Consider the following 27,848-nt stretch of genomic DNA (forward strand, 5'->3'; position numbering starts at 1 on the left):
CGGGCGCAGACGCAGCCGTTCGGGGGCGCGCCGCGCTCTCGCTTCTCCGTGCCCCTCACCTCGAGTCCAGGCCCGGCTGGCCGGCGCGGCGAGCATGGCGGGCGCGGGCGCGAAGCGGCGCGCGGTGGCGGGCCCGGCGGTCGAGGAGGAGGAGCGGCAGGCGCGGGAGAGGATGCTGGCGGCGCGACGCGCGGACGCCGGGGACCCGGCGGAGGAGGGCGTGACCCTGCAGCGCAGCATCACGCTGCTCAACGGCGTGGCCATCATCGTGGGCACCATCATCGGCTCGGGCATCTTCGTGACGCCCACCGGCGTGCTCAAGGAGGCGGGCTCGCCGGGGCTGGCGCTGGTGGTGTGGGCCGTGTGCGGCATCTTCTCCATCGTGGGTGCGCTCTGCTACGCCGAGCTGGGCACCACCATCTCCAAGTCCGGCGGCGACTACGCCTACATGCTGGAGGTCTACGGCTCCCTGCCCGCCTTCCTGAAGCTCTGGATCGAGCTGCTCATCATCCGGCCGTCCTCGCAGTACATCGTGGCGCTCGTCTTTGCTACCTACTTGCTCAAGCCGCTCTTCCCCACCTGCCCGGTGCCGGAGGAGGCGGCCAAGCTCGTGGCCTGCCTCTGCGTGCGTGAGTACGGGACCCGGGCGGGCGGGCACGAGCCGCGGACCCCGCATCCCGGGTTCCCTGGCTCGCATCCTGCAACTCTGCTTCTCTGCTCCCGGTTCCCGTCTTCGTGCCCCTCATCCCTGGACCATCCCATCCCCGCAGCTCTAGGCTAAGGTCGCTGGTCCCAGACCCCGCATGCGTTTCTTTCGTTGGTTTACACTCCGGGGCGGCCTTGGGAAGACCTCAGACAGCGAGGCCTGGGCGCTGGCCCCCAGCGGGCATTCCACCTCCCCACCTAATCCAGTAGGATTTAAGCAATTCAAGCCAGCGCCAGCCTTTCAGTTGCCCCGCTGAGCAGTGCTCCCTGCCTCTTTCAGGGCACCACGTGGAGTGAGTGAACAGCCGGTTTCCTGTTTCAGCTTCAGTTGCTGACTGGTTATCAAGAGGGAAATTGCAGTTAAAAAAAAAAAAAAAGTCATTCATTTTTGTTCTCCCAACCAGCCTGTCAGGAATCAGTGCACAGGCTGACTCATAGAAAATCGTAGTAATGAACTTGTGCGTGGTACTTAGGGTGCTCATAAGGCTGAGCAGCAGTGTTGAGTTCCCCTGAAGGTTGGGGCTGAGGGGGCTTAGGGGCTCCCAAGTTGTGCCAAGAAACAGTCTCTGGGCATTTTTATCATGTTGGTGGGCCAGAGAGGACTGCTGCTTTCCAGGACAGTTTTCTTGTGGGATTTCAGGATGAAAAAATCATTTGTAGGAAATTACTTATATACATATACATATATATATATCACACATATACACACACACACATCTATGCGACCTGTTGGTTTTGGCTTTTGGCCACTGGAGCTCATCCCTTAACCAGCCTTGAAAGCAGCCTGCGTTTGCAGTTTACACTGGCACTTGGGACACCCAAGGCTTCGGCGTGTTGGCATAAGAGCTGCCGCCTTCCTGCATCTGATGGTGCATACGTGGCTGGCAGGGTGACGCTTGGAGTTTTGGGTCATGACCGTGAAATTCTGGGGTCTGAGTAAATCCTGGGAGTGGATTTTGAATGGCAGTACTCTGGTGCCCTGTGGAGTTGGGGCTGAGGAGCTGCTTTCCTCCCTAGTCACACTTCATTCTGAGGCATGCTCCATAAGAATGCACAGGCAAAACCCAGTGGGCTCTGCTTGACTTGTAAGATCTGAAGCCTTCCTGAGGCAACAGGACCGAACTGCAGTGAAGGGGTTGTCTCCATGATGTGGGGCTCAGGGTGCAGAACCTCTGTGTGATCCCCGTCTGGGAAGGGTCACAGTGGTGTGCAGGGGATGGGAACTGAGGGAGTGTGACTTCTGGGTGGGCTGGGGAGAGGGTTCCTGGGATGACTCACTGGGCCGTGTGCACAAACAGCAGGCCTCCAGGAAAGAATACAATGTTTGCCTATTTTGTTTGTAGGAGAATTTTAATTGTCCAGTTTTCGTCATTTCTAGGTAGTGTTTACTGTTTAGGCCTGGTTGGTAATGACGATGATAATACTATTTAAGAGCCTCCTCTCTTGCCTGTAAAGATGGACCCCCAGAGTCTGAGCTCTGAAGGTGCTGGCAAGTGGGAAAGGCTGCTTCAGCCCAGCGGGCGGTTAGGGTGGAGGCTTTCTAAAGTCCTCTTTCTAATAAAAGGTCAATATTTGAATATATGATCACATAACGATTTGGCCATACCACTGTGCAGCTAGTCGGACGTGAGGTCCGAATTCCTTCTTCAGCTGCTGACAGCGCATGCTTTTGGAGCTTTCTCTGCCATAAACATACAGTCATACTTAATCTTTCAGTCTCAGTTGACTCTTACGCACAACATGTTCTGAAGTAACAGTGCAGGGTGTCCACATCAGGACGCAGGAGTCAGCTCTTGCTCCTCAGGTGTGGAGCAACACGTTAGGACTCCAGCAGGTGCGCTCAGCAGTTGGGATTTCCTGGCTTTGAGCTGATGGCATGCATCGCCACAGTGCCTTCCCACGAAGCTGTGCCAAGCCAGGCGTTCATGGCTTGAATATATCCTAGGTAGCTTTCACACAGTCCCTCGTGGCCCCAGTGGGTGAGTTCAGGGTAGGTTGGAGTGAAACGCCTTTGTCGGAACACACTCGGGTGCAGGGGGGCTGGTGTCAGCCAGCAGCACTCCACCAGTGTGCCCATCAGCCCTTGGCACTTGTGTGCAAGGTGTGTGGTGTTGCATGGCGAGGATTTTTAGTAGCAGAAAAGGAGGGGTCTCAGGAGAGCCTTATCTAGCACCTGCCTGAGACCGGTGGCAAGCGAGTCCCAGTGCTCTGTGACGCAGGGTTCCAAGTTCTCCCTCGGAGAGCAAGGGCACTCTGTGCCCCTTCTTCCTTGGCCTCTGCTCTGCACCCTAGTGCCTACACCTCATGCTGCCTTGGCAGAGGGTCTGCCGACCACACAGAAGGCACAGATTCTGGGGCAAAGCTGTCATTTTTGCTGTTTGATCTTCTTCAGTTCCCTGGTCTTGTCGCTCAGAAGTTTCTTTCCTGGTTAAAAAGAAAAGGTTTGGCTCTGGTGCATTAATTAAGTGATCCTGCAGATGGTAGCGCAGAAGTCCCTCTTGTGCCCTGGCCCTGGGCACCCGGAGCTGAGTCCTTTCAGAGTGCATCTGAGTGTGCCTGTTGCTTTTCGTTGGTCTAAAGGGGGAGAAACTGGTTCCCCCCACTGCTGTCTTGGTGGCATGTGGAATTGGAATGAGAGTTGGTTCTGGGGGTTCCTTACTGCACAGTGAAGACCCAGCAGAGCCACTTAGAACTCAGATGATGCTGGATTTTATCTTATGGGCTGAAGTCACAAAGACAAGCTGATTCTCGCTGGGTCAGGATTAGATCAGGCAGTTTATCTAACCTCCCTGCGGGGGAGCAGGCTGCAGGGTCCCTGGCAGGCTCTGGGCCAGGGGAGCTGCTGTCTTCCTTCCAGGGAGAAGCTCTTAAGGAGGCGTCTGGGGTCTCACTGCTCACTGCTCCCTCTGTCACGGTGGTCACCTACCAAGCCCCACATGGGTGTTGGGGGGGAACTGGTCTGGGGCTGGCTCTCTAATGCTGAAGACAGCAGTCTCCCACCCTTTCCTGGTTGGTGGAGGTTGGACCCTGCCTGCTGTGACAGCCACCCCCACTTGCTCATCGCTGACCAACAGCCTCATGGAACTCTGGTCTCCCCAGAGCCAGGAGCCCACCCACCTAACCACCACCCCTCACCAAATGAGTCGGGGGCAGGCTGGTGGCCACTCTGAATCGCTGGTTGTCTGGGGACTTGTGACCTGCAACGTTTTCCACCAAGCGTCAGGTTAGGAGCAACATGGTTCCATTTTGAAAACTCCCCTGAGCCTCCTTGTTGGTGAGAGGAGATTTGCACAGCCCACCCTGCCATCGTGAGCATGTAGCTCCAGGTTCTTGGTGCCTCCTGTTCCCTCCTGACCCAGAGCAGCCCCAGAGCTCACTCTTGCTTTTTAGCAAACAGAAGGAAGGAGAGAGGGACTGGAGAGGGGAGGACAGCTGGAGGTGAGTGCCAGGTGCCACCTCTCCTCTGGAGTTCCGGGCTTGGTCCCCAGTGCAAGTGCTAGCCGAGCTGGCACTGAGGGGGATCGGGGGGGAGAAATGCCAGACCGCTGCTCAGCCCCTCCTGGAAGGCCAGGGTATAGAAGCAGCATTTGGAGGCTGCGGGAGTAGCCATGACCAGCTGACTGGAAGCCACATGGGGCCCAGAGGTGAGAGCCAGAGAGGATGGGAGGAGTGGGTATTCGGGTTCCCTGCTCAGGCCTCCTCCACTCTGAGGGTGTCCACTTCTGTAGACCCTGCTTCTCAATCCAGACCTGACCCACAAGGCCTGTGAAACCCTGGCCAGGGTTTGCCAGCCACCATGGCCAGGGCCCTGCCTGAGCAAGGTGAAGGCCCTGGGTGTTTCTGAGGTGCCAGTAGGCACCAGCATCACAGCCAAGAGCCCTGTAATTAGCACTGAAATCCGACTTTCCCAGCTAGTCATGAATGTGTGGCTGCCGCCTGAGCAGGTCACGCCCCATCACGGGATCTGGGGCCAAGGCCTGCTGGGGTGGTTCGCAGAGCGCGTGACCCCCGGGCAGGCGGGAGATGTGGCGGGCATTCCTAACCCTTTCTTTCTGGTTCACAGACCCCTTAGGTGATTCCATAGAATGTGCAGGCTCTCTGCCCAGAACTGTCGGCCAGCCACCTGCATACCAGCCTGTGCAGCACAATGGGCTTCCAGACCCAGGCCCAGCCAGACTGAGAACTGCCCCGGGACGGTTACCCCAGCACAGCGCTTTGACGTACTCTCCATTCTCGTTTCCGGTCTCTGAAATTGCCCCACTTATAACTGGAGTAACTGAGGCCAGGGTAGGCTGGGCACCCAGAGCTATGGCACCTGCCTCCACGCTGACCACCCTCAGTCCTCAGGCGTGTGGGGATGTCTCCATCCTCAGCCCCTTCCCCTCAGGCCTGCCCCAGGCAGGATGTTGCTTTGGGCGGTGCCCACCCCATGACTTGCTGCCATGGGGCATGATGTGTGCAACCCGATCTGCACTGGGTCACCCTGACCTTGGAGCTGGCAGACGTCTGTCACTGCTGAGACCTCTGGTGTGAGCTACAGGAAGTGTGGCCCGGCTTTGTCTCCCGCTGTCTGAGGCCAGTGTGGAACCTGCCTTCTGCTCGTGCTTGCTTCCTGGATGTGCCGCCAGGCCAGGACGCAGAGCACCAGGCTCCTGGGACTGGGCTCACGGTTCCCTCGTGGGAGCGTGTCAGCCCAAGTTGACTGGGAGGACTCAGAGCCACTGCGAAAGGCTGAGCCAGGCCCTGCTCTGTCCCTTGAGCTGTGTGAGCAGGGGCAGGGCACTTGGTCCCTCAGGGCCTATTTCAGAGCTAGGATGCAGGGCAGGGTAGGTGGTAGTTGGCTTTCCATCAGAACCGGGATCAGGCAGGGTGGACTTACTGGGTGCAGACCTAGCAGGGGAGCAGCTGGCAGCGTGGAGGGACGGGAGCCCCTGGAGCACTGCACAGCTGCACCCCAAGCCCATGGCCCCGCTGCAGCTTGCTGGTTCTTCCTGAGACGACTTTAGACCCTGCTCCACTGATGCATCTTCTGTGCTTGGGGATCCTGTCCTGGGTTCTTGTCACTACATCCGCAGAGCCTGGTCACGATTGGAGAGAAATCTTACCCTGTTGTCTTAGCAGCCTCACCCCCATGCACAGGTTGTGCACTGCTTAAGCCCAAATGCTACCCATCCTGCAAGCTGTGTGGTATTTGCTTCCATTCACTATTCAGAGAGAACACCACCACCATCCAGAGCTGGGCCATGAACCAGTCCTGGGGTGGTGTCCCACATGGCTCTGGTGCTTCTCTAGGACAGCCAGGGTGACCCCAATCCAGTGGCCTGGGCATGGGGTTTAGAAGATGTGGGCGTGTGCATTCCTGAGGAACTGATGTGTGACTTTTGGCAAATTGGATAGCCTCTCTTGGCTCCATTTACTCCAGCCCTCAAGTGAGGGTGTTGAATGGGGTACCTCCCCATTCAACTGGGGTCTTCCACCCCAGGACTGTGACTGTAGCAGGCCTGCTCTCCTTTTTCTTGATTAGCTTCAACTGCTGGAGGAGCAGAGTTGGGAGGGCAGGTACACCATGGTGTGCCTCAGACACGCAGGACTCTGCATATAGCTGGTGGTGAACCCTTATCTGTTGCGCACAGCTTCATGTCCCTTGAAGATACTGCTATGACAGTCAGATTTTAATAGGGTGCCATAAAACAGGCTTGCATGTTGCTTCACCCACAAAGTGGGCAGGCGCATTTCTGTTTATAGGGGTTTACAGGCTGAGACCTGTCAGGAACTGGCCAAGGTCACACAGCCTATCAGAACTCAGGTGCCTGATCAGAGCCAGGGACCCTTAGAGAAATTGCCCCAGGAAGCTTGCTTCTGAAGAGCTTGGCTATTGAGTCACCTTCAGGGCTTTCCTCTCCGGCCCAGGATGCAGGGCATCTGAAGATTTTTAAGAGTTTATTAAATCTGCTTCTTTCTGGCCTATTTTTAAAAGAAGGTCCTGGCCCTGTTCTGGACAGCTGCTAACACCCCACTCCCGTGCCAGGAGGAGCTGTGTGGTCGGGCAGAACACAGCCAGTTAGGAAAGGAAATGGCCCGTGCATGTGGGGTGGTAGAGTGAGCCTGCTCTGCATGCAGGAGGCCCGACCCCATCCCGGCAGGGCACCAAGGGACGGGAACAACACAAAGACCTGCATTTGGGAACCAGTCACTGGGAGCTTGAGGGTGTTCACCAGCCTCACAGCCCTTGTCCACAAATGTCGGGAATCAACCAGTGACCACTGCAGGAGGCGGACAGGCCAGGCGTAGCCTCAGGAGCCTGTGTGCAGGCAGCAGGGAGGCTTCCCAGGGGTCCCCTCTGGGCGGCTCCCTGCTGGGATCCCTTCATTTTCCTTTGGTTTCCCTGACTCCTCTGAGGTTCGTCTTTCCCAGTAGCCAGCAGTGGAGAAACAGCAGGGCCAGCCTAGGACTGGTGTCCTGGGACCACGGGCATGTTCTCTGGAGCCCCAGAGAAAGCTCAAGAAGTCCCCTCCAAGTGTGCAAGTGGACATCCTGGGAACTTGCTGGCATGTAGATCCCCTGTCCTGGTCAGGTCCAGCCTGGTCAGAAGCTCTGCTTCCAATTTGCCTTTATAGCCCCTGGAATTCTGGTCCTGTGAGCTGCGGGGTGATTGGTCATGGGGTGCCTATCCTCTGGTACCCGTAGGGATGTGAGTGCAAGGCAGGAAGTGAGTCTATGCTGGGACCTAGGGAAGTATGTCTGGGGTGGGTCACTCAGCCTATGGGGTCCCTGTGTGTCCCAGACAGATCTGGGGCTAGTGCCCAGCATCCTGTTTGACAGGTGCCGGGCAAGGCTGAGCTGGCTGGGAGCCCCTGGGCAGCCTGGGCCCAGGTCTTGGTCAACTCTGCTTGCAGTGGTCAGCTGGTGCTGTTCTTGGCCTGTCGCCCTTGGGGACCAGGCTGGGCCTGCTTCCTGGAACCAGTGAAGCCTGCTGGCCACTCCCCAGTCCTGTCTCAGGGGCCTGTGGGAATCAGTGGTGCTGCTGGCAGAGTTCTGGGTGGAGCAGTCTCATCTCCCAGCAGGTTTCTGACCACAGACCCCCTGTGTGAGGCAGCACAGTCCTCACGGCCTCAGGTACTGGCCCTTTTGATTGGTGGACCCTGATACCACACAGGGTGCCCGTGCGCTTAACTCCTGCAGAGTCTTTTGGAGCCTGAAGGACATCAGACAGCACCTCTTACTTGCAGTGTCTAGAAGGGACAAAATCTGCACCCCTTAACTGGAGCCTGAAGCATGAGCTTTGATGTGACAGGTGACCCAGCAGGGCCTGCGGCATGGGGCAGTGCAGTTAGGCACCGCAGGAGGGTTCCTTCCTGTGTTGGGCAGTGTGTCCTGCTTTTGAAGCACACCCAGGAAATGAGGCTGTTTCCATGGCCTGTTGCCCTGCCCAGGTGGGACTGGAGATGTGGGTGTGTGGAGGCTGCAGATGGAACCCTGGAGCCGGGAAGAGAGGGGGTGAGCAGGTAGTTGCCAGAGGGAGGGTGACTGCAGGGGCCTGGCCAGGCAGAGGCCCCTCCAGCTTGCTGCAGCCCAGAGACCCTGGCTGCTCAGTCACACTTGAGCTGGGGAGCCTCTGCAGCCAGCCAGAGGATCCTGGCGGTCACATCACGGCGGGGCTGGGATGGAAGAAGAGGCAGGAAGGGCTTGGCCGGGGGACGAGCCCTGCTGTATCTGCACACTGTGGCAGGCACTGTTTTATCTCCCGGGCCCTGGCTGTTGCTGTGAGCTGGCGCAGCTGTGCTTATCTGGGGTGCCGCACAGGGAACTCTGAGGGCAACAGCCTCCTGCCGGTGCCTGTGTCCCACCTCACTCCTTGCTAGTGGCACAGCTGCTTCCTGTGCCCCTTGCTGTAGGGTTGTGGGTGCATAGCAACTGGCAGTCACCCCCCACCCCCCACCGTCTGCAGGTGGGGAAACAGGCCAGGCAGCTGGACAGAGGGCAGTGTGGGCAGCTGAGGTTTAAGCCAGCCTCTGGGATGGTGTCCCGTGACTACAGGATTTGGGAAGGCTGGAGGGCATTGGGTCCAGATGAATCCATGTATTTATTTAAGATCACCTTTCTTCCTGAAGTCCTAAAGAAAGGACACAGAACTGCGTAGAGCAGCAAAGCCCTTATTTGCTCACTCCCCAAAGCCAGGAGCCAGTCTCTGGCACCTAGGCAGTTCTTTCTGTCAGAGAAATAAGCATTATAAAGTACCCTTTGTCCTGTGGCCTGCCCCCGGGCACCTGGCTGCCAGTGACCTGGGTTTTTTTTAATGTCAGGAGAGAGGTCTGCATCACTTGGAGAAGCCCTGCCGAGTGGCTGTGACCTGGCACCTGCTGGCTCTCTGTCCACTTGGCCCTTGGCCTGGGCCCAGGACTGTTTAGGCCAGGGACAGCTGCCTTGGATCTTCAGGGCAGGGCTTTGGGGTGGCTGCCGAGAATCCACAGGGAGGACTGTCGTGACGTGGTGCCCAGGGTGGCCTCCAGAGGTTGCCCCCTTTGCTGGGAACTGTGTCTAGCAAACGGGGTAAGGGAGGCCCCAGGCTGCCACTCAGCAGAGACAGCCCCTGCCGCGCGCCTGGCTTCCGGAGCTCTCCCTGGCCGTGACTCCCTTCAGAGACGAGATGGAACCCAGGGACCTGGCAGAGCCGGCACGGAGGCCGCCTGGGGCTGGTTGCCACACGGCAGCCCACCAGCAGGGGCGAGTGATGCAATTCGTTGGCCTCTTGTCTCATCCCGAAGGCCGGGAGCCGGAGGAGGGGCTGAGTCGCCACGTGGTGGCACATTCACCTATCAGAAGCCGTGAGACTCGGCAGACGCAGGACCCGCCCCTTCCCCGCGGGGAGGTGTGGGCTGGAACCCTTGCTGCATCGCCGGGAGCCCGGAAAGGGCCCGCCCTCACCGCCCCACGTGCCTCTTCGCTCTGCGGGGCTGTGGGGGCGTGGGGGCAGGGATTTACAAGCGTGTCCTTTTAACGGCCAAAATGACTACTTTCAAACACTTAGACCATGCCTTCGGGGGCAGTGTGACCCGTCAGGTGTTGCAGCAGCGCAGCTGCAGAGAGGTAGACGGGAGCCAGCTAATGAGAGGGCGATCCCCAGGGAGACAGCGCAGGGCCAGCAGGCCCTGTTCCCACCCCACTGCAACAGGAGGCTGCTGTTCTCCTTCCACCTGAGACACCAGGTCACATCCATTAATTAGCATGGGCTTGTTTCTTTGAGGTCCGTTTCTCAAAAATTGCAAAGGTTCCTAGCTGAGGAATAGCCCCCTGGTGTCTGCCAGGCCGAGCTTGACCTGGCCTTCCCAGGAGCTGTTGTGGGACCAGGAGAGGCCAGCTCAGCACATCTCAGACCCCTCCTGCAGCCTGTGCAGTAGAGAGGCCTCTGAAGACCTTTACCACCCACCTGGATTCCTGGCAGCAGCCCCCAGGGAAAGGCTCGACTGGTCCACTGTAGACACTGCACTGGTTCCACGTGGTTGGGGAGACCCTGTAGTGGGCAGCTCACCACTCTGGAGCATCTGTGGCGTAGGGATCCTTAAGAGCACAGGAGGTGTACAGCTAGTGAAGCGGGGAGGTTGGGGTGCTTGTTACCATTTAGCCTGACGTGACTTCAGCAGCGGCGCCGGAGGGCTGTGCTCACGCCAGTGTTGAGCGCTCACGGGCTCCCGTACACCTGAAATGCCCACCAGCCCCTCTGGCTCAGGACTGGGTGTCCAGTGGGGCTCAGGCTGGACTTGCTGACCTGTTTCAGCTGCCCAGCTGCAGGCCTGAGCCCCGCAATCTGCTGATGCCGGGCACCCTCTTGGCTCCTCCAGGGCCTAGGTGTCCCCAGAACGTTGGGTGTAGACTTCTGTCTTCAGCATGTGCCAGCCATACGGCATAGAACAGGAGTGCGTGTCCGTGTCCCTGAGCCCGCCAGAGCGCTGCCTGGGTGTGAGGAGGTCTCCTGCCTCGGCTGGGCCCCTGCTGCTCCTCACCTGCAGCCCGGGCAGGTTGCATCCAGTGCCCATTCTTCTCCTCATGGCCTGTCAGGTGGACGCCCCCTGGCGGGGAGCCCCCCTCACCTGTTTTGTGCGACCCCTGAAGCCCAGGTGGGGCAGAGGTGAAGCAGCCCTCTTCCGGTGGCGGGGTTTCACCTTTGACTCGAGTCCGAGTTGGCGCTTTCGTGGGTGGCTGGCTGCGTAGGACTTGAATGTGGCTGGTGGAGGGCAGTTCTGCCAGACAGCACCTCAGCGCGAGCTCAGCTCAGTAAAAGGAAGTCCTTTGCCCCAGCCTGGTGCCCCTGGGGACCAGCTCTTTTGAGAGTTTGGTGTTCCCAACCTTTGACCTTGGCCCTAGAGAACCAGAAAGTTTGTCAGAGACTCCCAGGAGACCAGGGCCTGTGGGAGTGGCTGCTGTGGACAGACGGCTCCTGCTGGTCCTGCCACGGCCCAGGCGCCCCTGACCTGGCCTGCTCTTCTCTGCAGTGCTGCTCACCGCCGTGAACTGCTACAGCGTGAAGGCCGCCACCCGCGTGCAGGACGCCTTCGCCGCCGCCAAGCTCCTGGCCCTGGCCCTGATCATCCTGCTCGGCTTCGTCCAGATCGGGAAGGGTGAGTGGCAGCTGCCATGGGGCCAGCCAGGTGGGGCCCTGCCTGGCACCATGCTCCCCTGTGCCTGGCTTGCTCCCACGTGGGCTTAGCCTCTGTGAGGCTGACGCCCTTCCAGGTGGACAGGGAGCCCTTCTGGGTCTCAGGGAACGTGTGTGGAGCCTCGTACCAGCACCTCATGAGCAGGATGGGAGTTCAGTCCCCTGCCATTGCTGCCCGTGCTACGCTGGATTCCTGTGACCACAGTCTGACCGTTGTCTGGCAGCTGTGGAGGGGCTGCCGGGGGTTCTTGTCGGTGTTCCTTGGCAAATGTGGTGGCCTGTGGTTCCCTGGGCTGCATCCGGAGGGGTCGGCACCTGTGCAGCTTTGGATTTAAGAGACACATTGAGAGCCCTTGGGAGGGAGTGTCACCAGGGCCACAGCACAAGCCCTGGTGCCTATCCTTGGCGGGGGCCGAGCCTGGGGTGTGTTCTGAGTGGTGTGGAGACCCAGCCTGCAGGTGAGGAACACCCTCCTCCTCTGTTTAATGGAAATAAAAGGTCAGATGAACATAAAAAACAAGACAGATTGGGCTGGGCTGTGGCTCAGTGGTGAGTGCTTGCCTTGCGTGCATGAGGCACTGGATTCGATCCTCAGCACCAATAAATAAAGGTATTGTGTCCACCTACAACTAAATATCTAAAAAACCAAAAAACATGACAGAAGCCTCTTGTAACTCCTCCGTTAACATCCAGGGCCAACTCAGAGCAACTTTAGGAGCCTCGGTTTTAAGGTTGTTCAGACCCAGGTTTGGTGGTATGCTCTGTGGCCTTAGGCAAATCGCTGAATGTCTCTGAGTCTTCCCCTTTCTCGGGGCTGCTGGGTGCAGTGCACATGTTCCCTAGATTGCGGGTGGACACGGGCAGAGCTCGGTGGGGCATCCTGGAGGCTGCCCTGACACAGACGTGCCCACCACCTTAGTGCATGCTTTCTGCACCTTTGCCTGTGGACTGCTCGTTCTTCTCCAGGGTGTGAATAGTCCGTGGCTAAGAATGTGCGTGGTCTTATCAAGCAGTCTCCCCTTGGGCGGTCGCAGGCCCTGGACACACATTTCCAAGCACTTAGGTGGGGCCTCTGTAGGGCTCATGGAAGGAGAAGGGTCCCGCCGGCCGTTTCCCATCTCACTGTTCCTGACTTGGGGGAAGGTCATGAACCCAAGGGCACCTGGCCCCTCACTCCTTCCCCGCTGGCCTCACAGAATTTCTGTAGCTCCCATGTGCCAGCCCAGTGAGGACATGGCCCTGCCACCCTGGGCTTGTGTTGCCATGCAGGGACATCAGAGAGCCGCAGACCTGTGAACAGGAAGGTCGTAGATGGGCCAGGTGGGGCTCCAGCCCAGTCCAGAAAAGCCCTTTGAAAGGTCAGTTCTCCCGGAGGCCCCAGGGTGGGAGGAGGTGACTGGCTACAGGACAGTCCGTGGGGTGTTGGGAGACCAGTGGCTGCCCTCACGGGCATAAGTGAGCATTTCAGACCCAAGCAGTTAACGCGGGATTCCAGGATGGGCAGGTGAGATATGGTGTCACAGAGCCCAGGGCACAAGGTCAGGGATGGGGGTGGGCGGATGGCCCTGTGGGGCATGAGCACTGCCTGCCTTTGCCCGCCCATCTTGTTAGCCGTCCCTCACCCACAACACCCCAAATGGCCATGGCCCAGGGTCGGGCTGTTCCCAAACACGAGTGGGCTGCCAGAACACGGCTTGGAGGCCGTGGGTGGGAGTGGGTAGGCGGCCCGCTCCCCAGCCTGCTGATGGGAGGCACAAGGGGCGCGTTGTGCTGCCCTGGGCCGCAGTACGGGGCGGAACTAGCTATCTTCCTCGGCAGCATTCCACGGAGCCTTTCTCCACCCACGCTGCCTCCCTGGGGCTGCTACTCCCTGCACAGAGAGCAGTCTGGGTTAGGCCGGCTGCATGTGAGTGGCCCCTGCCCCTCGCTGCCCGGCATGTGGGAGGTGAAGTGCTGCCCGCCCAGGACGCAGACACCCCCCCAAGTCACCTGCGTGGGGCTGGAGTGCACTCGTGGTCTCCAGAAGTGTTGTTCTCACAGAGCGCTCACACCATCGAGGTCCCCCAGTCTCAGAAGTGGGGTGTCCTGCCGAGTTCTGTGGCTCTTGAGCAGCGGTGTGGTGTGCCGGGTTGCGAGCTCCGTCCTTGGAGCGCGGTGGGAGGACAGTGCCCGTGGGGCTGCAGCCATCTGCACGGGTTTGTGTGGGGCCTCGGAGGCCTCGCGGGGAAGGCTGGCAGCAGAGCTCTGCTACAGCAAGCGCACTGAGAGTCTAGCTCGGGATTCGTTACCATGGAACGTTCCAGAGGGACCCGAGAGGCACCCAGAAGCTAGAGCCACCTTTCCACCTGACTCCTGGGCTCCCGCTGGCTTCCCACAAGGGCCAAGGCATAGGGCGCCCCCCCCCCGGAGGTGGCCAGGGTGGGGACCTCACATCCTGGACTGGATGCTGAGAGCAGCTTCATACCCTGCACCAGAGCCCCCGGGACCTGAGGCCACAGGACTGTCCAGTCAGCGCAGCACCTGAGGATAGGCCAGACGGTGTCTCATGCCAGAAGCCAGGAACCCCCAGGTCCAGCAGGGCTGTTCCAGCGAGGGGCCACCTCCTGCTTCGTAGATGGCACCTGTTCATAGTCTCTTCACCTGGCAGAGAGATTGAGCCCCCCGGGGTCTCCACCAACAAAGCCACTCATCCTGAGGGTCAGGCCCACACTCCTCGGGGCCTCTTCTGCCTTAGTCTCTTCTTCAGGGGCCCCAAGCCCAGAGGCGGCTGTGTGGGTCTTAGGGCTTTAACATCTGAACTGGGGGTGTCCCTCAGTTCTGCCTAAGACCTGCGCGTGGGCTCCACCCTGCCAGGAGGAAGTGGGACAAGCCTGGGATCCTCAAGTGAATCCCAGATGAGTTCAGGGGAGTTCACCTGAGAAGAAACCAGCCACTGCTCGGCCTGGTGTTGCCAGAGCAACCTTCAGCCTCCTCTTTACAGGGGACTTCAGGGAGCCCATCTGTCACGGGGACTCAGGCAGGTCAGCCTGCCCAGGGCCTCCAGACACGCCCTCTGGACTTGTGCCAGATAACATCAGAGCTCCAAGCAGATGACCCTGCCCTGGAGACAGGAGTGCCCTTGCCTGACACCCGGGCAGGCCACGCGGCATCCTTCTGGGCCCCTGCGGCCACCTTCAAGCTCTGTGGTAGAGGAAGCTGCCGCCAAGGGAGGCTCCTTTCTCCGCTGGTGTTCCTGGACAACTTTGAACTGAGTCCCTCTTGCCGGCCTGCTGACTCCTGTGCCGCTTCAGCGTGGCAGGAATCACATGTGTGCTTATGCCAGCGGGGTGGGATCAAAGGGCAGGAAATCGGGCTTCCCTTATGCCCGGGGATGATCAGGCACAAGGATGGAGGCTGGGGAGCCAGAGCAGAGCAAGGGGCAGTTGCTGCCTGTGGGGCCACGGGTTGGGAAGGAGCCCTTTCCCACTGAGGTTTGCAGTGCAGAGCTGATCTTAAAGCAAAGGGGCTGGTTTCGCCAACTTGTATGGTGCTGGGGGTCAGACCCAGGGCCTTGTGTGCCAGGCAAGTGGCGTGGCCCTGAGCCATGGTCCCAGCTTCTCCAGACTTTAAGAAACCAATGCCACCGTGGTGGACAAACACCATCGGGTCTCAGCCATTATCCCCACCGCCAAAGCTCTGCCCTGTCCACAGTCCCAGACTTCTGGCAAAGCCAGAGTTACATAGGCTCACACGAGGGGTGGGAGACAGAGAGGGGCCCTGGGGTGTGGCCGTGGCTGAGCCTTCTCCTGAGCCCTCGGACCCAGCAGCCAAGCAGAGCGATGGAGCCCCTGGGGCCGCCAGTATCCCCCAGCACCAGCCAAGGGTCAGCCTATCTTACAGACAAGGAGGTGGCCCAAACCAGGATGGCATCCCCTAGACACAGTGGGCACCTTGATCTGTCCACTCGTGGGATCCCAGGCACTGGGTGGCTGCAACGGCAGGATTCGTCCACCTACAATCCTGGAGGCCAGAAGTGCAAAGTCAGGGTGTTGTCAGGACTGTGTCCTTCCCAAGTCTCCAGAGGAGAATGAAGAAGAAAAGAAAAAAGAAGAAAGTGGAGACCCAGAGTCCTCAGGGAGGCTCCTTCCTCCTCTTCCAGCTCTGGGGCTCCAGGCATCCCTGGGCTTGTGGCCGCTTCACTGCGGACCTGCCTTGGTCTTCTCAAGGCTTCTCCCTGAATCTCTCTGTGCCACACAGGGACCCTTGTCACTGGGTTTAGGGCCCACTCCGATTCAGGAGTCTTGCCAGTCCTTCCAGGTCTGCACGGACCACCGTTCCAGGTACGGCTCTCTGCATGGAAGGGACGCAGCTTGGGTGCTTCAGCACGCTCCTCCGCTTGACCTTGTGTGCTGGAGGCCAGAGGCAGACTGAGGGAAGGGACGACAGCCGTCCCTGTGGACGCGAGGCTGTCCTCGCCAGGAGTCCAGCTCCCCTCCCTCAGCAGGGTCTGGGGCCCCTCCTGCCTCCCAGTCCAGTGGTTGGCTCAGAGCTGGCCGTCTCCAGGTCGCTGGTTTTCCCAGGCCTGGGACCCTGGCGTGCATGTAACCAGGGCTTTCCTCAGACCCCTGACACTGAGGGCCTGGCAGGTCTTGGGGACCCAGCGGCCATGGGGAACCTCTCTCCTGAGTCGGGGCTGCAGGGCTGCCGTGTTCCCAGGTGGGAAGAGTTTGACTCTTGGTCCCATTCCCACCTGTACTTGGCCATCAAGGGTGCCCTTGGCATCCATCAGCTTGGAGTCCAAGGGCAGGAGCTGCCCCCTCTGCTCCGGGCAGTCTGCCCTGCCCCCAGGGCGGTCGTTCCCATGGCCGCATCCGCACGACAGGGATCTGGGTGCTTCCCCCAGAGCCTCTCCTAGGCCTTCTGCATGCACCTACCCTTCACCCCCGATCTCGAGGGCCCGTCCTCGGCTCCCAGGGCCATGTGGCATCTGTGATTTGCTGCGCTCTCAGTGCCTGCTTGGGCCTCAGCTTCCCTAGTCCTCACCCCTGGGGAAGGTGCATTTTATGGATGGGGGCAGGGCTTAAGGTTTGTCACCAGCTGCCAGCCAGGATCTGCCTGGCCTGGCATCCCTGGCCAGAGTGGGAGAGGAGGCTCTGAGGCCCCTAGACACGCCTTGGGCCAGGCGGCATGGCCCGGGGCTCCACGTGGTGGGAGCTGCCTCGTGCAGGGCCCGGGACCCAGGGCCTGCAGCCCACCTCTGCCCTTCCACTTTCTTCCTGTCTGTCCATTTCATGCGCTGGGCAGCTGTTGGGTGAGTGAACCCGATCGTGGAACATGACCGCTGGCCAGCCTGTGGGAGAGGAGGTTCCGATAGCCAGCTCCGCCTGGCCTGGGCAGCTGGTGCAGGCCAGTGCGACTTGGCACGCTGCTGCCGCTCCATGGACTATGGGGGCTCTTCTGTGCGCTTCTGGGTATCGAGTAGCCACTCTGACCTTAACCGTGTGTGCCTCCCAGTCATGGCAGTCCTGGAGTGTCCAGGCACTGCTGCCTGCTGCCCGGAGTCTGTGCTGCCCCGCGTCCTCCCAGGAGCACGCCTGTCCCATTTCTCCCTGGACGGCACCGGGCCTCGAGCCTCGAGCCTCGAGCCTCACACCTCGAGCCTCGCACAGAGCCTTGCACAGAGCAGCTGCGCTGTGCCTGGGGGCGGGCAGGGTGGCCCTCGCCGGAGCCCGAGTACCAGCCCCCGGCCTCCCCGAAGCAGAGCTGCGGCCCAGCAGCACGGTTGGGGCGGCAGAGCCCTGGCTCTGTGTGGTCACCCCCAGACCCGTCGGACTGTGCCAGCCCCAGCCCAGCAGACCTGGCTCCACTCCATGGCGAGAAAGAGAAAGTAGCCTGTGATTGGCCAAGTGCCAGCGGAACTGTGGCCTCCCTCCTGGGCTGGCATCCAGCGTAGACTGAGGCTGGCCACGCCCGGCTCTGCTGCTGACCGCTTGCGCTCTTGCCGCCCTGGTCAGGCAGGGCAGCGTCCAGGGCCTTGGTGTCAGCTGGCGGCCTGCACACTGATCCTCGGCAGAGCTTCGCCCCCTGAGGGTCTTGACCCTGCCCTCACCATCCCCCATGCCATGGCGGTGGGAAGCCGGTGCTCTGCCAGCTGTGCTCAAGGCTCCGTGGGCTGGGGTGCCGTCCCTGTGCCCCTGGATGGACACTTTCCTCCAAGGGAGGTCCTGGCAGGATGACCGAAGCCACACTTCCCAGGAGCATGACCACGTGGCTGACTGAGAGGAACTGGCCTAACTTCCCACAGGAGCCCAGTGAGGTTCTTGAGCTTGGGTCCCTCAGAGGCCCTTACGTCTCCTTGGGAATCTCAGGCTACAAAATAAGAACTGAACTTCTGTTCTATGGCAGGTATCCCATCCCCGGGGACTCTGGGGTGGTCACTGCGCCCTGCGCTGGTGGCCAGAGTGTACTGTGTAGACACTGGAGCCGCCCAGGCCTTGGAGCTGTAGCTGTCTGGTCCCAAGCCTGTGTCTTGTCCTCGGTCGGGTAGGAGGTGCCATTGTCCAGTCTGGAGGGCAGTGGCGGCGAGCCATTGGTGTGTCTGGCAGAACCACGATCTGAAGCGTCCCACGAGCTGACCTGGGCCTGTGCTGCTCATCACCAGCCAGGCATGTGTCCCTGGCTCAGGCTGGCAGATCCTCAACCCCGGCATGTGGCCCATGCCTGTCTCACTGCTTGTAGGACAGATGCCCTCCCTGCCAGCAGAGATGTGGGTCCAGGCCCCAGGAACACGGCTGGGTTCTTCAGACGGGAGGCAGCCGTGCCCTCCGGAGCAGCCCCCTGGAGGGCAGGTGGGAGGGAACCCCGAGGAGCTGAGAAGCGCCTGTCCTGAACCCTGCTGACCGTGCTGTCGCAACTCAGGACCGGCAACCTGCCCGGGGCTGGCTGAGGTTTTCTCAGGTCCCAGTCCTGCTAGAGGTGGTCCTCAGCTCCCCCGCCCCAGTATGGTGAGACACCACGGGGCAGAGCTCTTTGAGAACCTGGACCCAGAACAAGAGTGCCGTCCACCCTGGCAGTTTGCTGTAGGAGGTCCTGTGCCACCTTTGAAGCTCAGGCTTCACGTGGGCAAGTGACAAGGTTTGGGGGGGACCCCTTCACAGGTTCACCTGTATCGTTCTCTCCTGTCACCCCACTGAGGACCCTTGGCAACTGAGGTGGTCACCCTCATTGAACCCCGTGGTGACCTTAACCTGAGTTGGCATGGAGTTACTTTGGCAACCCTGGGGCACGTCCCTGCCTCTTCCATGGACCTGGGCCCGTGGCTTCTCCTTGTCAGGACCAGGGCACTGGCCCTGAATCCACAGCCACAGTTAGAAGCTCAACTCTGACTCCATTAAAAATGGTTCTGAGTTAACGGGCAAGCCGCTCAGTGCACCTGCATCCCACGGGCCCGGGGTCCTGCTCTAGCCCTGCTTTCTAGAACGTGGCACCACAGGGCATGGCTTGTGCCATGGCTGCCCCAGCACCCAGGGCTGGGGAAGCAGGACTAGCCCATGGCAGGGAGCCTCTGGCAGGGAGCTGGCCCCTCAGGCACTTGAGGGCACTGGGGCAGGTGCGATGGCCGAGCCCACACAGGCCAGACACCAGCACCACAGCCAGGCAGCTGTGCGGGGACCGACTGGGTGGTGTCCACTGGCTGGGGTGAGTGCACTCGCAGAAGGTACCTCTGCCTGGAACCTGCACACCTGATGACCTCAGGGGATTATGGTGCGCATCTTGAGATGTGGTCATCTGGAGTAGGGTGGGCCCTTGGACCAGGGACAGGTGTCCTGCAGAGGGGGAGGGGATGGATACAGAGAGCGCAGGAAGACTGGAGATGGGACCCTGCCCCTCCCAGGACGGGGCCTCCCCTGCACCAGGCGCCCGGCCCGCCCGGCCTCAGCTTCACGGTCGCGCTCCCCGCGCTCCTGTGGGGCGTGAGCTCTTGACCGAAGGCCGGGCTCAGCAGCCCCAGTTCCCAGCACTCGTGCCGAGCCAGCTGCAAGCCCAGGGCCCTGGCCCCATGCGTCCTTGATGCTGGCACCTGGGGCCTGCAGGGAGTGTTCCGAACATGGCTCAGCAGGTGTGTTCAGTGGTGGCAAGGAAAGGCCTTGTCCGGCGTTTCTGCTTGTTACAGGACTTCGCTCCAGGAACATTCTGGACCTTGTGGCATGACCCCCTGCCTGGCACTCCCTGACTAACTTTCCTTTGTGTGGTCTTTACCAGGTGACGTGTCTAATCTGGACCCCAGGTTCTCCTTTGAAGGCACCAAGCTGGACGTGGGGAACATTGTGCTGGCATTGTACAGTGGCCTCTTTGCTTACGGAGGATGGTAGGTTCCAAACTGTCCGCTCTTTTGTTTGTGGTCTCCCAGCCCCTGAAGTGTGCAGAAATCCAGGCTCCTGGCCAAACGGGGCAGCTTAGGAGACAGGCAGGACAGAGCACAGAAACCCCCTTGAGAGTGACCCCAGCCACAGCCCTAAGGCCACCTTGGCATGTGTCCAGCCCTGTGTCCTGGGGCCAAGCACAGGGTAACAGGCTTGAAGAGGCCCCAGCTGGACCTGCCTGCAGCTCGGTGGCCAGCGGGTGGGAAGGTGCTGGAGGCAGGCGAGGCGGTGGGCAGGGATGCTTGAGAGCAGGAGCAGGTGGGAGTGGCCACCTGGCTGCTTCCCCCCCAGCGGAACCCGGCACTGGCCTTCCCCGCTCCCCAGGCGTCGGTGCTGGCGGGTGGGCAGGGCTTCCTGGGGGGCTGTGGGGCATTGGGGTTCCCTTGGGTTTGTCTTCCCAGTGGTTGTAGGGTGACCTAATGAAGCACTTGCCTGACTTGTAGGAACTACCTGAACTTTGTCACAGAGGAGATGATCAACCCCTACAGGTAAGGGCGGGGGGGGGGTGCGTGTGTGCGGAGGCCCCCCACACGTGGGTGGGACGGTCTGGGAGGGGCGGGGGGGCTCTCAGCCCGGCCCCCAGGGTCTCCCAGAAGGGGACTGGTCGGAGCTGTGGGTATTCAGACTTGAGCCCCTGCAGGACCCTATCCTCAGGGGCAGCAAGGCTGGCAGGTTGAATCACCCAGCATCCCAGCTCCAGGCACAAGCAGGTGGCCACCTGCCCACATTAATGACCTCACCGCTAGCCCAAGAAGCCAGCTCAGATGTGGGAGCACACAGGGAAGGGAACCTTGTTCCTGGGCTGCCTTTCTACACCCGGTCCCGCTTTGCAGGAACCTGCCCCTGGCCATCATCATCTCCCTCCCCATCGTCACCCTGGTGTATGTGCTGACCAACCTGGCCTACTTCACCACGCTGACCACGGAGCAGATGCTAACTTCCGAGGCTGTGGCCGTGGTGAGACAGCCCGCCTGCCTCCCCCGGGCCCAGAGGCCAAGCCCAGGCTCTCCCTGCGTGCAAGCCTCCCACCTCCCTGGAGGGGCCTCGTGGCTGTCACGGGTCTCCACTAAAGCTGACCAGGAGGCCCCGCCAGCTGGCCAGAATGGGGGGGTCGTCCTCCACCTAGGCTGCCATTAAAATCACAGAGGGCTTTAAAACTGACACCAGGTGCCCTGCACTGAGTCAGCGAGTCTGGGTGCTCCCGGCCCATGTACAGGGGCTGGGCTGTGACTGCTCCGCTCCCGGGGCTCCCTCCTGGGCAGGGGGAGCAGGGACCTGATTCAGATGGCACTGTTTGCAAAGACCCACTTACCAGACCCTATGCAGAGTCACCGAGCAAGGCAGTCTGATCCTTGTCCCCAGACCAGCTCCTGCTCTTGGTCAACCAGAGCCCCGGTGAGCGCAGCCAGGGCAGCCCAGGGAGGCCCGCTGCAGGTTGTCAGGTGGCCCTGCTGAGGGCCTGGCATCAGGAGCAGCCAAAGCGCCCCCTTGCGAGCAGGACTGGGACAGCAGGAAGGGCCACTGTCCCTGAGATGTCCCCACAGTCCAGAACTGATCCCAAGATATGGCTGTGTGTGCAGAAGCCAGGACGAGGGTGGGGTGGGTGCTGGGTCAGCCCCAGTCAGGTCACGGATGAGCTGCTCTGAGGACCAGAGTGAGGCTTCCACACTGCGGGGCCAGGGCTCATGTCTTCCTGTGCCTGCAGGACTTCGGGAACTACCACCTGGGGGTCATGTCCTGGATCATTCCTGTCTTTGTGGGCCTGTCTTGCTTCGGCTCTGTCAACGGGTCCCTGTTCACATCCTCAAGGTGAGCACCCTTCCGTCCCGGAGGGAGACTGCCCAGCGGCTGGGCGTGTGGTTCAAAGCCCCGTTGTTTGTTGAAGGATGTGACCTGTTTAAAAGTGAGGTGCTGTGGAGATGGGAAGTATGACCTTTGCCCCTCGCTCTCCCCAGAGGTGGTATGAGCGCTCCTGCCCCTGCCCACTGAGGCAGCCAGGGGTGCCCGGGAGGCCCACCCGGGGAGGTGGCAGGGCACAGTCCACCCAGCTGCTGTCTGCAGGCACTTCCGTCCCTGCGTGGAGTCACAGAGCTGAGTGCCCACTGCTCTGTCCACAGGCTGTTTTTCGTGGGGTCCAGGGAGGGCCACCTGCCCTCGGTCCTGTCCATGATCCACCCCCAGCTCCTGACACCCATGCCGTCCCTCGTGTTCACGGTAAGCCTGCCACACAGCCCCTGCCCACTGGTTGTCCTCCGGGCGTGCGCAGCACCTGGGCTGCCAGGCGTGCACCGCTGTGCTCTGGACCCTGGCCTGGCGCTCTGGGCCTGCAACCGGCTGTGCTGGGGTGCAGGGCCGGGGCAGGGGCTGGAGTCAGCCAGGCCCCAGGACACAAAAGACACCAGTGTCTTGAAGCTTGGGACTCTCCTGCCCGTGCGGTTGTGGAGGCAATCCCAATGGCCGGAAGCGTGTGCAGGGACAGTGCCTCCCGGGGGCCTGTTGGCCGGGGCTGGGGCGTGTTCTCAGCCGTGTCCCCGGGCAGTCTTATTAACGGGCCCACCACAAGCCTTTCTCGCAGCTTCTTTCTGTGCCCGCTTGTTTGGTCATGTTGGATCTTGTCACTGTAACAGTCACCCCGAACCCATGGCCTAGAAGAGGAAAAAGCACCGAGCGTCCATGTTTCTGTGAGCAGCCGTGCAGGCCGCCCACCTGCGTCTCTCGGAGCTTGTGGTCAAGATGGCAGTTGGGATGCTGCCCTCTGAGAGCATGGTGGGGGCTGAGGGCAGGAGGCCAAAGGTCCTGGGCACAGGGGTACCCTTGTGATAGGGCACTGGCTGCCCGCTGCACCTGGGTCCAGAGTGCTTTGTGGCCTGCCTCAGAGTTCACTGTCCTTGCTGCCTGACCTGTTAGAATTGAGTCCACAAGCACCGTCCCTCAGGAGCAGGCCAGGCTCCACCTCGTGAAGAGAGAGGCACCACACAAGCTCTGGACATGCTTCAGGCGGCCCAGCTTGACCTTGGCTTTGAAACAGCTACCTGTGTGTGGGTGCTCGCGCTTATTGCATGGCCCCTGTTGGTGGGAGTGTCAGTGTCCCGGTCGCTGCTCTGACCAGGCTGCACCAGAGGCGCGGGGCCAGGGGTGGGCTCCGCTCTCAGCAGCGCCTCCGCCGCTGTCCTCTGCTCCTCACACGGACCCACGTGTGGGAGGCCTAGACTCCCTTTTACAACAAGACAGGCGGTGGCGTCCCGGCACCCAGGGGCCACTGCTGTCCTCCCCGGTTGGGCACGGCCTGCCTAGGCTCAGCCACCGCTCTCCACTGCAGTGCATCATGACTCTGCTGTACGCCTTCTCCAAGGACATCTTCTCCGTCATCAACTTCTTCAGCTTCTTCAACTGGCTGTGTGTGGCGCTGGCCATCATCGGTATGGTCTGGCTCCGCTTCCGGAAGCCGGAGCTGGAGCGGCCCATCAAGGTGAGCTCCTGGCTGACTGTCTAGCCCGCATCCCGGGCAGAGAGGCAGCAGGGCTGTGTGCCCCAAGGAACCTGGGGCAGGGGTGGGGGCCTCTGCACGCTCCTGGTCCGCCCCAGCGGCCGCCTCCTCCACTCGGCAAATGTGGCATCGCTGCCTTCTGTAGCATTCTGAGAACTGCAGGGCGGCCCGTGAGCACAAACCTGCAGAGACGCACGGCAGCTGCCAGAGTGGCCACTGGCCAGCAGCTCCCGTCACTCAGCCAGTTCCCTTTGGCACCAGACCGTTATAGCTGGCCCCCACTGCAGGCCCCACCCCCGCCCCTGCTGTCCCTCCAGACAGGTAGAGCCTGGATCTCTGGAGGGAGCCCCTGCTCTCCACTTGCCCCTGGGCCTGGGGGCTCAGGTGGCCTGTTAGCACCTTCTTACCCATGGTTCAAAATTCCACCCGACAAGAGCCCTAAGGGAAAACTGTCACGGGTGCGGCCAGCTCGGACACTGCACCCTTCACGGGACCAACCTACTGGCCGCCTGCACTGCCAGTGGCAAAGCCCTGGGGCAGGTATCTACAAGAAGGCTTTGTGCAGGCCCCAGCAGACTAGCCACGCTGGCCGTGGAGAGCAGGCACCAGGCCCTGTGGGTCCCTTGCCCAGGGGACTAGGCACTGTCGTGGTCAGTTCCCTCGAGCCTTGCACTCCCCAGAATGGCTGCCCTGCCTGCAGATGCAGGGTAGCTAGCTCATAGCAGGCCTGTCTAGCACAGCCCAAGATGGAGCAGGGAGAACAGGCTCTGCTGCTGAGGCCTCTGGCCCACCTTCTCATGCCGGGCTTCTGCTCCAGCTTGTCTGCAGGCTGTGGATTTGGGGCAGGAGGCGCTCAGTCCACAAAGGGTCCTCTGAGAAGGCAGGAGTCCTTGCTTGCTGGTGGGTGGCCAGGCCTTCCTAGAAGTGCCAACCCCTGCTCCTCCCGTGGTGCTGGGGCCAGAGGTTCCGTGTCTGTGGCGTGGGAACCAGCAGGGCTCCCCTCTGCGCCCCTGCAGACCTTGAGCAGCCTGGCTGCCTGTTTTCATCCCTCTGTCAGCTTGGGGTAATCACATGCCAGGCGCCTGTGCAGGGGCCAGAGTGAAGTGGTGTGGGACGTGGGCTCAGTTCCGCAGCCCCAGGGCCGACCCTGGAAAAGATGCAAGTCAGTGGGTGCCTTGTTGGCACAGGCGCCCGCCAGGGCTGTGGGCGGGCACAGAGCCGGAGCCGGGAGGCTCCAGGATTGTGCCGCTGGCTGCTGGCCAGAGGGTGGTGGGCCGGAGCTCTCAGTGGGGCTGTGGGGGTGCAGCGTGGGAGGGAGCCGAGGCCTGGTTGCTGATGCCCACCATGCCTGTCCCCAGGTGAACCTGGCCCTCCCCATCTTCTTCATCCTGGCCTGCCTATTCCTGATCGCCGTGTCCTTCTGGAAGACACCTGTGGAGTGCGGCATCGGCTTCGCCATCATCCTCAGCGGGCTGCCTGTCTACTTCTTTGGGGTCTGGTGGCAGAACAAGCCCAAGTGGCTCCTCCAGGGCATCTGTAAGTGTCCTAGGGCTGCTGGTTGAGCACAGCTGTGCTGGCCACTCCTCCCTGTGAGGCCTGTCCACCCCTGCTGGCCAAGATGCCGTGTTGGCTCCAGCCAAGGCTTCTGGCCACAGTGGGGTATTGGCAGTGAGGGCTGCCCTCCTACTCCAGGGGTTAGAACTGGGCACCAGCTCATCTCAAAGGGATTCCCACAAATCAGGCTGCTCTCGCCAGTTAAGCTCCCGCTGCGGGTCACCAGCTTAGAGAAGGCATGTCAGTGGCCAGCCCCGGGGTGCTTCACTGCAGGGGCCCTGTCCTCACCCCACGAAGGGCCAGGTTCCTGGGGAGTCGGCACCTGCAGGCCTCGCCAGCACCTCAGCATGGGGTGACCTAAGATTCTAGGATGGCCTCTGTGGGTGAGGAGACCCCACCCCACCCTCACCATGGACTGAGAAGCCATTGGTCACTAGAGTAGGATGTTCCCCTGAGCCTGGCTGGGGGGCCCTGTTGATTGTCATGCAGGATCACACCCAGAGCCAAAGGAAGGACAGAAAGCTTTTCCTGAAACCAGACTCCCTCCCCACGACCATTTCTTTGTAGAAAGTGCCAGGGTGGCACTGGGATGTGGCTCAGTAGGGACCGCTGGCCTAGCGTACGTGAGGCCCTGGGTTCAACCCCCAGCACCACGAAGAAGAAAGAAAGAAGGTGCCCGGCTGTCCCCGTCTTCATGGGAATCCCTCACACCTGGCCTGGGGCGCAGGGACTACGCAGGCATTGCAGGGCCGGGCATGTGTGCAGGGGGTGCCAGGTGCCCCGAGGCCACCAGGTGTGCTCTGCGGGTCCTGCACAGGGCCCGGGTGGGCGGCTCCACCTGCTCCCTCACCGCTCGCCTGCTGCCTGGGCAGTTTGGCAGGACCAAGAGGTGCAGAGTGTGCTGCCAGCCAGGAGGCCCTGGGGCAGCTGCCAGTGCTCGCCACACAGCTGCAGTGCCTGGCCTCCTTGGCAGCTTGGCAGGGTGTGGAGGTAGGTTGGGTGGGAACCGGGCTTATGAGGTCCTTGCCTCCAAAGGAAGGATGGTGGCCCACCACATGGCCTGGTGACGCTCACCCGCCTGTCCTCTGCCCACAGTCTCCATGACGGTCCTTTGCCAGAAGCTCATGCAGGTGGTCCCTCAGGAGACCTAGCCGGTGGACAGTGCTGGAAGAGAGCAGGTGAAGGCCACGTCCAGACAGCTCACCCTCAGAAAAGCAGCTTCTGGTCCTGTTGTCCAACCCCCAAGTCCCCTCACTGCCCCTGCCTGGGGCGGCACCTACAGCAGCTGTGAACAGCCTGGTACGAGTGGCATCCTGGCAGATGGACATCCCTGGTGGCTCCCGGGCCAGGTGCCGGCAGTGAGCTGAGGCAGGCCCGGCGGCTCCAGCCCGCGGACTCACCTCGGGCCCTTCTCCCTTCCCTCGTTCATTTGCATTCTTTAACTTAAATCTCGGGTCAGGTCAATGCCACCAAGGCGATTATTGTTTAAAGAAATAGGTCAGGAGGAGGCGGGGAGACAGGCCTCCTGTTCCAGTGCTGCCCGCAGCACCGCGTGCCTCGACGGGACCAGACACTGTGGCGCGCAGACGCTGAGGACCCAGGCCCTGGCAGTGCCTGCCTTTGCCCCTTTCCATAGTGCCGGGGTCGAACCAGGGCCCGGCGAAGGCTGGGCAAGCATGCCCCTGGGCTTGTCCCTGGCCATCACACCTCATGTCACAGATGTCGGCGTGAGAGGGAACAGCCCTTGATGCGTCTCTGCCTTAAGTCCCAAGGTAGCTCCTTCCCTGTGATCCAAGACAGAAAGTTCTTCAGGAAGAGCCAGGACAGGCCCTGCCAGTCTCCAGCGGTGGCCACTGTGTGCTCCAAGCAGAGGTCATGGCTCGGGCGAACCCAGGGCTCCCCACAGCCTGTGCCACCTGGGAAGCCTCAGCAGGGCCACTCCCTGGGCCCGGGGACCGTTGGAATCCTGAGAGCGCGCCTGGGCCTCCATCCCGATGTGCCCGTGTGCTCTGGCCCTGGAGCGGGCAGCGCCGCCTCCTGGCTGAGCTCTGCTTCGGGCAAAGTTTGGATCTTCAGATCTAGGGACAGCCAGGAGGGCAGGCAGGGCTCACTGGGGGCCCCCAGAGGCCACAGGGGCCCAGCCTCTGCCTTCTGCTGACCACACAGCAGCCCCTTGGGCTGTCTTGGGCTGGCTTCCTCCGCCTGGCCAGGTGCCCCTTCCCTCCGCGTGCCCCTTCCCCACTGCAGCACCCAGCTCACCGCTCTGCCTCTGCTGGGCTTTGTCTTTGTTGTCCCCTGGGGCACTCGAGGCCTGGCCAGCACATCTGGCCACCTGGTTCTTGCTGATCTTCAGGAAGTCTCTGCAAGCCACCCGCAAGAGAGGTTACTGTCTCAGGTCAGATGAAGGGATTTCAGGGCCTGAGAAGACCACAGCCAGCTCCTGTGTTGCACTCTGGGGAGCTCAGCTCAGCTTCAGACCACTAACCTCCAGGAGGAGGGCAGTGTGGGTCACCTTGCGGGGTGCACCGTGTTCCTGGGGCTGGGTGTGGTAACGCCATGGGACCCCCACCTGCGAGGCAGGTCAGAGGGGTCAGTCTGGTTTGGGCTGTGTCCATGGTGCTGACTCCAATCTGCTGGCTGGAGTCCAGGAGCATGGTGGGACCCTGGCCCGTCTGGGAAGACCCTGCTGTCCAACCAGGCACAGCCGACAGTCCCCTGGGTTCGGGTGGCAGCTCCTGGCCTGACAGTCTTCTGTTCACCTTCCGCCTTTCCATCCTCTCCTAACACTTACTAATGCAGAGGTACTGTTGGCACCGTGTGTATTTATTTTGGGTGGTCGGCTGCATCTGGCTGTGGTGTGTGTGGCACAGTGTCTGTGTCGGTCACCATGACCCATCTGCTGTGGCGTCCACAGAGTTAGTGGCCCATGGCCGGTACTTTGTTCATTCTTGTGTTATGGCTAACCTGTTACACTAGGCTGGTTGGGGTGGGGAGTTCTGTTATTTGTGGGGTCTTTTGTTTTTACAGAAATGCAACTAGAATTCTA

At 61.0% G+C, this 27,848-nt stretch overlaps 1 protein-coding gene across 1 annotated transcript; it reads left to right on the forward strand.

Moving 5' to 3' along the window:
- On the forward strand, positions 1-27,848 carry Slc7a5 (solute carrier family 7 member 5). The gene is made up of 10 exons (XM_047529700.1): positions 1-629; positions 11,196-11,321; positions 19,601-19,706; positions 20,205-20,249; positions 20,595-20,718; positions 21,467-21,570; positions 21,879-21,975; positions 23,081-23,230; positions 24,607-24,784; positions 25,898-27,848. Exons 1-10 carry the CDS (start codon positions 95-97, stop codon positions 25,951-25,953), a joined length of 1,521 nt encoding a protein of 506 aa, XP_047385656.1. The 5' UTR covers positions 1-94; the 3' UTR covers positions 25,954-27,848.

The sequence above is a fragment of the Sciurus carolinensis genome, chromosome 16, assembly GCF_902686445.1.
Source record: "Sciurus carolinensis chromosome 16, mSciCar1.2, whole genome shotgun sequence".
Classification (NCBI taxonomy): domain Eukaryota; kingdom Metazoa; phylum Chordata; class Mammalia; order Rodentia; family Sciuridae; genus Sciurus; species Sciurus carolinensis.

What these genes read in the sequence shown, in the direction of transcription:
- Slc7a5 (XM_047529700.1), top strand. Translation starts at nt 95, where the DNA reads ATGGCGGGCGCGGGCGCGAAGCGGCGCGCGGTGGCGGGCCCGGCGGTC. An exon ending in CTCTTTGCTTACGGAGGATG is followed by an intron (nt 19,707 to 20,204) that starts GTAGGTTCCAAA and finishes CCTGACTTGTAG; the next exon opens with GAACTACCTGAACTTTGTCA. An exon ending in TCCCTGTTCACATCCTCAAG is followed by an intron (nt 21,571 to 21,878) that starts GTGAGCACCCTT and finishes CTCTGTCCACAG; the next exon opens with GCTGTTTTTCGTGGGGTCCA.